Source organism: Chelonoidis abingdonii, chromosome 4 (genome assembly GCF_003597395.2).
Source record: "Chelonoidis abingdonii isolate Lonesome George chromosome 4, CheloAbing_2.0, whole genome shotgun sequence".
In the NCBI taxonomy this organism is placed as follows: Eukaryota; Metazoa; Chordata; order Testudines; family Testudinidae; genus Chelonoidis; species Chelonoidis abingdonii.
Window position 1 is genome coordinate 4,792,417 of NC_133772.1, and position 12,679 is coordinate 4,805,095.

General features: G+C 58.4%; 1 protein-coding gene across 4 annotated transcripts in view; it reads left to right on the forward strand.

Moving 5' to 3' along the window:
* SRCAP (Snf2 related CREBBP activator protein) overlaps window positions 1–4,726 on the forward strand; it is a 29,374-nt gene extending 24,648 nt beyond the window's left edge. For all 4 annotated transcript variants that reach the window (XM_032763123.2, XM_075065870.1, XM_032763122.2 and 1 more), the window contains one exon: window positions 242–4,726. In XM_032763123.2, coding sequence (XP_032619014.1) covers window positions 242–3,574 — 3,333 coding nt within the window. In that variant the 3' untranslated portion in view covers window positions 3,575–4,726. The remainder of the gene's footprint in view (window positions 1–241) is intronic.
* Window positions 4,727–12,679: the final 7,953 nt, after the last annotated feature.

A 12,679-nucleotide genomic window follows, 5' to 3' on the forward strand; every position in this document is an offset into this window, starting at 1 on the left:
CCCATGGGACCCTGGAGGCACAAACACCCCTCTCATATCCTGCCCTGGATGAGACCCACAGGACCCTCAAGCCCTGTACCCTGCCCCCTCCCTGCTGCCCTATCTCAGACCCATGGGCCCATCTAGCCCAATATCCTGCCCTGGATCAGACCAATGGGCCCATCTGGCCAAGTATCCCTCCCCCGGCCCAGACGAGATGCCTGATTGCCTGGCAGATGACCACTGTCTCTCTCCTTTACAGGAGCAGGTGGAGGCTGCCCGGAAGGACATAGACCAGGCCAAGGATGAAGTGGTGTTCAAGCTGCCCGACGACGAGGACGAGGGTCGGCTCAGCGAGGAAGGCTACATCAAAAAGAGCAAGAAAGCCAAGGTGCCCAGCCGTGCGGGCCCAGAGCGCACTGGCACACGCATGAGTGAGCGACTGCGGGGCACTCGCCTCTCCCTGCGCGAGGCGGATGGAGTGGACACCGAGTCACCTCAGGCCCGGCTCCCCAGCCTGCGCCATCTGCGGGGCCACCATGCCAGGCTGGAGGCCGAGGAGGCAGAAGACCACCTGTCCCTGGTGGCCCAGCACACACGTGGCGCAGCCATCCGCAGGGACCTGGTGCGGGAGGAGACGCCACCTCTGACCCGCAAGGCCGCGGCCAAGAGGGAGGAGTTGGGGACCAAGGTCCCAGGGGCTGGCGAGAGGGTGCTGCGGCCCATCCCTCACAGAACAGAGGCCCCCGTCATTGGGGAGAGGGTGCTCCGGACCTCTCCACAGAGACCTGAACCCCCTGCCACCGGAGACAAGGTGCTGCGAGGCACCTCCCAGAGAGCTGAGCCCCCAGCCCCCATAGAGCGGGTGCTCCGAGCCATCCCTCAGAGAGCAGACACCCTAGTCCCCGGGGACAGGATGCTACGAGGTGCCCCACAACGAGCAGAGCCCCTGGCTACCATGGAGCGGGTGCTGCGCAGTGCACCCTTGAGAACAGACACTCTAGCTCCTGGGGACAGGATGCCCCGGCTGGCCCCGCTCAGACCAGGGGCACCTCCTGCTGGGGAGCAGGATCTGAGACCTGAGGCACCAGTGACTGGTGCGAAGCTCCTCCAGCCAAGACCTGAGGTAGCACCTGTCAGAGAGGAGACCCCCCAACCAACACTCCAAGCTACCGAGATGGGGATAGTCTTGGGGGTGCCGGCCCTGCTAGGGCATGAGAGCACAGCACCCACAGGGGAGCTAGCCTCAAAGAAGCCCCCTGCTGAGCACATGCCGAGGGTGGAACCCCCACCCACTTGGGAAAAAGTGCTGGGATCCATGGAGCTCACAACGGGGGTGAAGATGGGGAGCGTGGAGTCATCTTCTGCCTCAGAGAAAGTTCCCCTACCAGCCCCCTGCAGCCTGGAGATCCCAGCCCCCCACAAGCCGGTGCCAAGCCCGGAGACGCTAGCCTCAGGGGAGGAGCCACCCGAAGGAGCCAAGGGATCTTTGGACAAAGCTGAGGTAGCCGGAGAGCTGGCCCAACGCCCAGTGGAGCTGGACGGTATGGATGTGAAGAGGGGAGAGCCAGTCAGGCGTGCCCTGGAGGAGCCAGAGAGCCTGGCACCCGATGGGCCCGCAGCAGAGCTCCCCCCGGAGACACCTGCCCACGTCGCTGCTAGGACAGGGGTTGAACTGTCCGCTGCTGAGCCTTTCTCCACCACAGAGGGCAAAGGGCCAGGAGAGGTGGAGCCCCAGCCAGCCTGGCCTCTCTTGGGCTCCCTGAACCAGCCGGTGGAGGCTGACAACTCCCTGCCTCGACTGAAAACACCACCCCCCAGCAAGGAGCACAACGGACTAGAGCAGCCTTCCCCTCTCTCCAACAGCCTGGCCAAGCCCCAGCCCAGGGAGCTGGCACAGGGTGCCACAGAGCCACTGGAGATAGCCATTGGGTGCAGCAGCAGCCTGAAGGAGGTGTCCAAGAGGGGGCTCGACCAGGAACACAAGCCCAAGCACCCAGATGGAGTGAGTGCAGCCAACACTGCCTCCCTGGGGCTGGGGGAAATGCAGCCAGGGACGACCTCCTCCTCGGACAGTCCATCGCCAGCCAAAACACCGCGCCGGCGCACCAGCGCTGACGTAGAGATCCGGCAGAACCACCAGGGCCAGGACGGCCCAGCTGCCAAGGTCTTGCGCAAGCTGCCAGGCCGCCTGGTCACTGTGGTGGAGGAGAAGGAGCTGATCCGACGCCGGCGCAACCGCATCCACAAGCTGGATGCCACCAGCAGCGCTGTGGTGAGCCCCAGCAGCAGTTCGGCCCACAGTATCTCCGAGCTGGAGTTGTCCCCCTCCAGCAAGGAGCTGCCACTGCTCCGCGACCTGCCTGCCCGCCGCAGGATTGAGCTTGAGAGCCGGGCCGCCAAGGAGAGGGGAGATGAGGGGTCTGGGCTGGAGCTGCCCCCCAGCCTGCCCCCGCCACCCCTCAAACGTAAACGGGGCCGGCCCCCCAAGAACAAGTCTCCAGAGCAGCCAAGCCAGGGAGAAACACAGCTACCACCCAGCACCCATGTACCCCGCATCAGGAAGCCAGAGATCAAGACTCCTGAGCCATCCTCACCCAAGACCCTGAAGCAGCCATGTAAGGGGGAGGCACGGCCACCGCCCGGCACCCTGAAGCCACGTGCCCAGAAGCTGGAACCCAAGGCCCCTGAGCCAGCTTCACCCCGGAGCAAGACAGAGAGCAGTGAGAATGACTCCCCCTTGGAGAAGCGCCGGCGTGGCCGACCCCCCAAGGCACACTGGGCCCCCGCCACTCCCAGCACTGAGTCACCCCCCAAGCGCAAGCGGGGCCGGCCCCCCAAAAACCCAGCTTCCCCCCGCGTGGAGACAGCAGCCCCCCGCCCTGGCTCAACCTCGGACCGCGACACCTCCGCCGAGAAGGAGCTGCCCCCACCTGGCCGCAAGAGGAGGTGGAGAAGGAAGGAAGAGCCTGGCCAGGCCCCCAGTGAGAGCTCGTCGGATGGCGAGGAGGCCCGCCCCCTCACCCGGCTGGCCCGTCTCCGGCAAGAAGAGAAGCTGGAGTCGGGCAGTGAGTGTTCAACCCTGCTCCCATCCCAGAGCGCTGCCCCTAAGCCGGAGCCAGACGGCACCTCCTCAGGGGAGAGCAGCACCTCCGAGCAGACCCCGGCCCGCTCCACCCGCCAGCGCCCTGGCAGCTTGGTGCCACCGCTGGAGCAGGAGCATCAAAGGCGCAAGAGGGGGTGCTTGTCAGAGGGCGGCAAGTCCCCCAGGGCGGCCGGCTCATCGGAGGACGACGGGGGGGGCGAGTCAGAGTCCTCAGCAGAGTTGAGCGGCGAGGAGGGTGAGCGGCGGCCCAAACGCCGCCGCCGTCACGCAGGCCGAGCCACTGGCAGCAGGAGGCGGCAGTGCCCACGGGGCAGTTCGGCCGACCGCGTCCTGCGAAGCGCTGCCGCCACCCCAGCCAGCAACACCCGCTCGGCCACCGGCCCCACGCCGGGGGGTGTGGCTGGAGCCCCCACCCCGTCGGCCACCGCTGCTCCTGCCGCCATGGTTACCTCCTCACTAAGTATCAGAGGCCGCAAGCCCAAAACGTGACCACAGTCTGGGAGATGCCAGAGTCGCTTCCCATTGGGATAGATTGGAGCTCACCTACCCACTCACCCCCATCCTCGCCCTTCTTGGACAGCAGTACAGCCACTCTGGGCTTCCCACATCTCTGCCATCCCCGTCTGGACTGTTAAACCACTACTTGAACGCGGGGGGGGCTGGTGGCATGGCTGTCTGGTTCCCTTGGCTCTGGGCACAGGCTAACCCAGCTGTAAGCCTCGGCAGCCTGGGGAGGGGGGGGGGCATGCTGCTCTGCCCTGGGGAAGACGCGGCCTGTGAAGGAACAGGGCTCGGCTCCTTGGCATCACGGAGCAGGCAGGGCGACAACCAGGGCGGGAGGTGTACGCGACTCCACCTGGTTCTGGTCGTGGGATTAGCCCAAGGCCCTGGCTGAATTGGCCCAGGCGTTTCACCCCCTTTTTTATTTCTATCCTCTTGCCCAATCCAGAGTTGGTTCAGATCCTCCCTCCTGCTCCCCCCAGTGGAGGGAGCTCCCCCCCTATTTCTAAAAACTCACCCTTTCTTTTTAACTAGCTTGGGTTGGTTTTTAACTGATGCAACCAAATTCGCGGCCTCCCACTCCCACCTGGTGTTTTTCTCGATTTCCTTCCTGCTCTTCCATGCAGGAGCCAGGTTGTCAGGCTGGGGCAGCCCAATCTGGCCGCTGGGGACAGACTGGAACACGGGGTGCAGCGGCCCCCCAACACAGAGAGACAGGAGAAATTGTCCTCTTTTTAATTATGTACATTTCAGACTCACAGCTCCAAGGACTCTTGGGGCTCTGATTGGTTGGACCCCCCCAACACACAAGCCCCCCCTCACCTTTCTCTTTATGTACAGCCCTTGTTGTAAAATAGGTTCTTTTGAACATAATCTATGCAAAGGTTATTTTGTATAGGGGAGCACACCATTCCCCCCTCCATGGCAGGACTGGGGGTGGCAGCGGTTCTCGGGTTGGGGGGGAGCGTGTGGTTGGGGAGCAGGGGGTGTAGGGACTGGGAGGGGGGAGGTGTTCCCATGGAGCTGTCTTTCCTGCTGAAGCATGTTCAGAACGTGTACAGAGGTCCGATGTAATCTTTCTTCAGAATAATGCTATGAATAAAGTGTTTAAAAAAAAAAAAGAAAAGAAAGAAAGAAAAACCGACAGCACAGCCCCGGCCTCTGCAGTGTGGTTTGTGCCTCCTGTACCCTCTTGTCTCCCATCCACTGTCTCAGCCTTCCCTGGTGGCTATGAGTGTCTCATCTGACCTGCCACTCTGCCTTTTCACCTTCCACCGCAGCCTGGCATGTTCACACACTGGGATCGGGGGTATTTCTTGTCATTTCAAGGGCCTTGGGCACTGGTGGTCCTTCACCTATCTTGCCCTTCACCTGTCTTCCCCATCACCACCACCCCGGTTCTCTGTGGTTCAGCAGAAGACTGAAATGCTTTGGGCTAACTAAAGCCATGGGGCTCAACATGGGGAACTGGGTGGGATTTAATGGCCTGTACTCCACAGTGAGTCACAGTAGATGCTCTGTTAGCCTCCTCCTGGGCTTTAAATCTGTAGAACAGCCCCATCTGGAGCAGTCCAGGCCCCAGTTCCTGGGTTGAACCCTGTATCTGATGGCCAGGCTAGAGCATGTCTTTGAGAAGGGACGGGGCAGCCAGAAGTATCCCATCTGGCAGTGCCCAGTACTAGCCACTTAAGAGGGGGGTGTGAGAACTTCCCACAAATTCTCATCCCCTGTATTGCTGCAATGGGCTGTGAATATTGTGTGCTTCATACCGTCTGGCCTAGCTCACTAGTGGCTTTTGGAGGTCTTCAGGCTTTAAATGTAAACTACCCTCCACCCCAGATACCACCTGTGGTTCCACTATCAGTCGCACCTTTCTGTGCCCTTGTGTGGCACAGCTGGGGGCATAGCACAGCCGGGGGCATGACACCTCCCTGTGCTTTCAGTGACTCAGGGCCTCTTCCCACGTGGTATGGCCACCCCTTGGCCAGGGGCGATTAGGGCTAGGGTTTCAGCTGAGCCGAGAACTGGCTGGAAACCCCTTGAAGGGCAGACCCTGTGCTGGCAAAGTAGAAGCCATGATCCCATGGGGGGAAATGACCCGCAGCAGGAGACAGAGGAACAGGGTGTGTGCCAGGGAGCCAGAATGGATCTCAAGAGCAGGGCAGTGTGGGGCCATGGCCCCTTCCGGTGGGGACTCTGAAACCTGGCTTGTCCATGACACCCTAAGGACTTGCTCATGCTGATGTCTAGGTGACTAACGGCTGCTGCCTTGTTTGGAAAGGTTATGCAGCATCATCCGAAGACTGCTGGCTGCATCGCTCCCTCAGGAAACTGCTCTCTGTTGGCTTCACTACTGAGACGTGATGCTGGAGCTCAAAGACCCGGTCAGGATGGGCCCTGCCGTGGTGGTACAGCAGTAGCCCTGAGTGTCTGGCACATTAATGGCCAGGACAGCACATCCTGTGACTCCACGCTACCCTCTCTCTGCCCTTACATGGTACAGCTGGCGGAGTAACAGCCTGGCACATGATGGCTCCTCGTGCTCTTCAGAGTATTCTCTGTGTGTGTGTGAAATATACATACACGTGTCTCCCTAATACCATATATCGTAGAGCCTGGTTTGTCTGAGCAATCCATATGCCCTCCTGCCCACCCTGCAGTCCACCTTCCTGCGCCTCACCTGCCCACTCTGATCCCTGTCTACCCTGTCCTGTGCCCCACACACACTGCCTCCAGCCCGCCCTGCTCCACACCCAGCCCCTGCACTCTCCGCCTGGCTCATGATCTCAGCATGGCCTGCGTTCTGTGTTTCTAGATCTACACATGGAGACTTAGCTGTATCTGAACACACAGTATTTCTTTGCAACCCATCTACCAGGCAATCCAGGTTGCTCTGACTCAGCGACTTCTCATCGTCTATATTTACTACTTCCCCCGATCTGTGTCATCTGCAAACTTTATCAGTGAGGCGTTTGTTTTGTGCCAGGCTACTCATAAAAATCTTACATAGCATAGGGCCAAGATCCCTGTGGGACCCCCCCATTATATCCCAGTCCCCAGGAACTTCTCGCACCAAGACTCAGCCCCACTATACCCAACTCCAGGAGCCCCTGGCATCAAGACACAGCCCTATCCCCCCACCATATCCCAGCTCTCAGGAACCTCTGCCACCAGGACACAGCCCTGTTCCCTTGCTATATTCCAGCCCCCAGAACCTCCAGCACCAGGATGGCACAGGGGCTGGGCGGGTGTCTGAGGCCGTGAGGTCCGCGCATGGTTCGTCACCACAGTCTGTGCCTCATGCCCTGTGGGTTTCCCAGCGCAGCCATTCCGCATGCCAAGTGCCATCTCCTCCGCCATGGGGCACCAAGGGTTCCCCCAGGGTGGGACTGAGATCCAAGCCATGGGGGACACCTACAGGACAAAGGCATGAACAGTCACGTGGCCCTACCCTGTCCCATCCCGCTTCGGCTGCTGCAGTCCCGGTATGCTTTCCACTCTTCCCTTGGGCAGGGAAATCGGTGCCAGGGTCCCCAGCAGCTCCAGGAGGGGGTGCTAAGCAGAGTGATGAAGCAGCCCCGCAGGGTTCCACTCTCCTTTTGGGAGGAGCCCCAGGCTGGGCACCCTTGTTCTTTGCGGGGCCCCCATTTCGGGCTATCTGTGCGTGGCCCCTCCTGGTTTTCCTCAGGGGTGTCCCCAGCTGCTCAGGGAAGGGAGGGTGACACCAAATGCCAGGGCACAGCACATTCCTGAGCTTCCATGGACAGCAGCTGCCTCAGCCAGCCGTGCCCCATCACCCAGTGCCCCCGAGAGGGGGAAGACCCCCCCCCGAGCCAGCCAGTCCCCCCCAGTCTCTGGTTCACAATCAATTCCCCTCCCCGGGTCGAATTTCTCTCTCTCTCCATTTCAAACACCCTCCAACTAACGGGCCATTTCATCTTGAATGGGCCCTTAGCACAGGTGTTACTGGCTTATGCTGAACTATCTGCTCCTCTTGTTTAGCTGTGACTAGGGTTGCCAGGTGTCTGGTTTTCAAAAAGGGCCCCTAGCAGCTCCAGTCAGTACATTTAACCAGGCCTTGAAAAGGCCAGCTGGCCGCAGCGGGGCTAAGGCAGGCTCCCTGCCCAGCTCCACGCAGTTCACAGGAAGCGGCCAGCATGTCTGGCTCCTAGGCGGACGAGCGGCCGGGGGGCTCCGTGCATTGCCCCTACCCTGAGAGCCAGCTCTATAGGTGCCATTAGTTGGGAAGCCATGGTGGGTGCGAATCTGGGGCACCATGGCTGAGGCCAGTGGGAGCTGTGGAGCAGGCACTCAGGGTGGCACCCACGGGCAGGAGCAGCATATGGTGCCCCCTGGTCACTCCGCAACCTAGGAGCTGGAGGGACATACTGCTGCTTCCTGGGAGCCGCATGTACTTCTTCCACCCCCAGGAAATGCCAGGGCAGCGCTGGTGGGTCTGCTAAGTGGCCACCTGAGGTCAATGCCTCCCAGAGCCTCCTCAAACTGCACCTGCCAGAGCCACCCAGAGGCCAAACCCCAACTCCCCCTGCACCCTAAACCCCTCATCCCCAGCCCCACCCAAGATCTTGCACCCCCAGCCCAGAGCCCCCTCATCCCCTGCCACAGCCCAGAGCCCCCTCCCTCATTTCTGGCCCCACCCTAGAGCCTGCACCCCCAAGCCCAGAGCCCATATCCCAACCCCCGTGCCCCAGCCCAGAGCCCCCCTGCCACACATCCCAGCCTGGAGCACCCTCCTGCAGCCCAAACCCCTCAGGAGGAGGACCCCCCCCCCAGGGGAGAATTGTCTCACCTGGTGGCAGGGTCCTGGCCTGGGATCCCAGCTGCACCCGTCTCCCTCTGCTTGTTTGTCTGCACACCGGTGAGTTCCCGGTCCAGGTTTGGCAGTGCCTTTTTAGGGCTGGGCCCAGCCTCTCAGCATGAGCTCATTGACTCTGATTCAAAGCTGGCCCGCTGCCTCGGCAAACGCCTCCACCCACCTTTCCCCTCTGGCCAAGTACCTGCCAGGTCCCCAGGATATGGTAGACGTTCAGGCTGGTTCAGGCAACGGGGAATGTGCCCTCCAGGGTTCTAGCCACAGTGCTAGGCAGGAATCTGTGGGGCTTGTGGGTTAGACCAGAGGATGGCCTGTGAGTCAGGATGCCTGGGCTCCTAGCCTTTCCTCTGTCTCATAATGCATGTCTCGTCCCCTCTTTGTGGCTCAGTTTCCCCCTTGTTGTTGCTGCATTTCTGTTTAAATCCTGATGCCACTGGTGCAAGTGACAGGAGGCCTGTTTGCCATGGGCTAGGAGCTAGTTTCTGGGGCAGGGGAGCCGTCTGATCAGCTATGGCTGCCTCCTTCAATTAGCTTGGGAGTTTTGCTCTCTCCATGCCCGGCAGCCCCATCCCCATGGGCAGCAGCAGCAACAGAACAGGTGAGTCTCTGCATGTGTCCCTCTGCCTCTCAGCATGTGTCTGTCCAGCAGCCCCAAAACCAAGCCAACATATCACAAGCCACTGCTCCCTCTCCAGGAGGAGCTGAATCAGGAAGCACTTGGGGCCTAGTGCTGGGGATGATCCACCCTGGGACCACCCAAGCCAGGGAAATTGCAGAGTCATCTGGTCTTTACTTATTCCTGTGCCCACACTATTGGCATGGTGCCACCCCCATAGCCTGGCATGAGAGCCCTCCCTCTAGGGTTGCCAAATTTCTAGTCACAAAAAAAACATCCTAGCCCTGCCCCTTCTCTGAGGCCCCGCCCCTGCCCACTACATTCTACCTCCCTCTGTGTCTCGCTCTCCACCACCCTCACTCACTTTTACTGGGCTGGGGCAGGGGGTTGGAGTGCGGGAGGGGGTGAGGTCTCTTACTAGGGGTGCAGGCTCTGAGGTAGGGCCAGAAATTATGGGGTTCAAGGTGTGGGAGGGGGCTCCTGGGGCAGGGAGTTGGGCGGGTGGGAGCGAGGAGAGCTCTGGGTCGGGCCTGACGTATGATGGGTTTGGGTACAGGAGGGGCTCTGGGTTGGGGGCTCAGGTTGGGCTCTGGCTTACCTCGGGTGGCTCCATCAGTGGTGCAGCGGCGGGCGGTTAAGGCAGACTGCCTGCCTGTCTGCCACCAGTGGCGCTGAGAACATTTTTAGTAGTGGGGGTGCTGGAAAGCCAGCCCCTCACCTATTGCTGCCCATCCCACCCGAGGTGGGAACAGGGCTGTGTCTCCAGGAGAGGGGGACCCGACAGGGGTAAGGGCGAGGCCACAGCTGGGGGAGGCATGGGCCAGGCGAAGATCCCTGGGCGGGCTGTCAGCCAGGACCCCATGTGCGGGCCAAGAACAGAGCCCCAGCGTGGGGCCAGCGCGCGGGAGGCTGGCCTTACATGAGGCGAACCGAGGCAGCTGCCTCAGGTGCCAGACTGGGGGTGCGGGCACCATTAGGACCCAGAGTGTAGAAATTGTGTCTGCTGGGGTGCATATGTTTTCTCTCTGCTCTAGACGCACAGAGATGTGGAGTGCTGTGCTGGCGAAGGAGGGCACAAGGACATAACAGCAGACAGGAGAAAAGGGGAGAGGAATAACAGAAGCAGCAGGGCTGCAGGGGAGAAGAGTAGGGTGACCAGATGATAGAAAGAAATAGTGGGGACACATGGGGGGGCTGCCAGTGCAGGAAAAAAAAAAAAAACGTCGGGTGCCGCCAACGGAGTGAAAAAAAGAAAAGAAGCAAAGCCGTGAAATATCGACGCGGGACAAACGCCTAAATATTAGGACATCTGGTCACCCTACAGAGAGGAGGAGGAGCCTCTTATGTACCTCTCGAGCACCCCAAGGAGCTTGGACTGATTAACACCAGCTTGTCAGGGAGCTTCCTGTTTCCTGCTGCTTCCCTGAACCCGCTTGAGGAGAACAGGCAGTCAACTGAAGTAGTAGGAGCCGAGTAGGCGCTTAAGACGCTGATATCTTCCCTCACTCAGACCCTGCTATCAGCCTGCTTATTTGTCCCCTTCAACTGAGTGTTGAGAGCCACTCTAGCTGGCACAGAACAGCAGCCATGAGTGAAAGAAGAAAACGCCCCTCTGCGGCAGCATTCAGAAAAGGAGAGAAAGCAAAGGAAGCTTTTCTGTCTAAGCAGGAAGGAGCTCTCCTGAGATACAGAGACACAAATGTTCATGGTGAGTCTTTCAGCCCCAGTGAGGATGTGACTGGTGAGGAGATTCTCTGATCTTCCAGTTAGTCAGAGTGCAGGTGACCTGGCAGCAACTGCAGCATCCTTATCTCCATCTCAAATGGATGTAACCCTGCACATTCCTGAAGAAAAGTGTAGAGCAGAGAAGAGTGTAGTGGAGGCACAAGAAATAGCTGCTGCTGAGTTTAGTTCCTTAAGTCTTAGATGATCCAGGACTGTGGACCCACTTGAGCAGTAGCCTGAGGGACTTCCTTGTACTGCACGGGCCACAGCAAGTGAAAAACTTCATGTTCCCCAAAGGCAATGAAAATAGAAGTTTCCATTAAACAACATTACTGGTGTGAAATCCTCAATGGTGACAAAGTGGAGAGGCCATGGCTTACGTACTCAAAACCCAGAATGCTGCATACTGGTTTTGTTGCAAACTCTTCCAGTCTAATGGTCCAGTCACATTGTGTTCTACAGGAACAAAGGACTGGAAAAATCTAGCTAGAAATGTGGTGTGGTATGCCATGAGAAGGCAGCAAATCACCAGAGAGCATTCCAAAGGTGGAAAGAGCTTGAGATGAGACTAAGGTTAAAGGCCACCATAGATGATCACCATCAAGAGATGATTGCATCAGAGTTCTGAAAAGGCTCTTTGCCATTGTGAGAGTGCTTGCTACCCAAAACCCAGCACTGCGCGGCACTTCAAATCAGCTGCCTGTGCCAAACAATGGAAACTTCCTTAAAACTGTGGAGCTGATGACTGAGTTTGATGCTGAGCTCCAGGAGCATCTAAGAAGAGGCCCCACTCAAGAAATGGACACACCTCACTACCTTCGAAAAACAATTCAAAATGAGATCATACAGTTACTGGCAACAAAAATCAAACAGGAGATTGTTGCAGATCGGAAGTCAGCAAGACATTACTCTGTTATTCTGGACTGCACACCTGACATCAGCCATATGGAACAAATGACTTTAATGGTGTGTGTTGTAACAAGAAGAGAACCTAGTGAAAATGTCCCTGCAATGGTAACTGTCAGAGAGCATTTTCTAGAATGTATTGATATTGATGATATTACAGGAACTGGTATGACAAATGTGCTTCTTAAAAAGCTGGAAGATAAGGGAATTGCGATAGCTGACATGAGAGGTCAGAGCTATGATAATGAGAGGAAAGAACATGAGAGGAAAGAACAGAGGAGCGCAGACACCCTCAAGCTTTTTTTGTCCCATGCAGTTCTCATTCATTGAACTTGGTGGTCAGCAGAAGTGGCTCCAGGCACCAGTGCAGCAATCGTGTACCTGGGGTGGCAAGCCGCGGGGGGGCGGCCTGCCGGTTGCCATGAGGACACCAGTCAGGCAGCTTTTGGCAGCATGCCTGCAGGAGGTCCGGCAGTCCCGCGGCTTCAGCGGCAATTTGGCGGCGGGTACGGTGAAGGCGCAGGACCAGCAGATCACCCGCAGGAACGCCGTCGAATCCGTGTGACCAGCGGACCTTCTGCAGAACCGCTGCCGAAGGCCGCCTGACTGCCATGCTTGAGGCGGCAAAAAACATAGAATCACCCCTGATGGTCAGTGATGCAGCATCACCTTCTAGTGAGACTGCTGAATTTTCTCATGTAATTCAAAGCATCTATGTATTTTTCTCTGCATCAACTCATCAACGGCAAATTTTGAAGGAACATCTGGGAACATCCTCTCTGACACTGAAACCACTGAGTGCCACATGATGGGAAAGTCGAGTGGAGCCGATAAAGCCTATCAAACACCAAATTGGGAAGACAGATGATGCCATAGTTGCTATTATGGAGGATAATGCTATGACAGGAACTGTTCTTGGGAGACCTGTGGCAGAGGGAAATGGAATCACCAGAAACATAACTTCAAATTTCTGTCTGGCTTAGCGTTGTGGCCTGACATACTGTTTGAAATA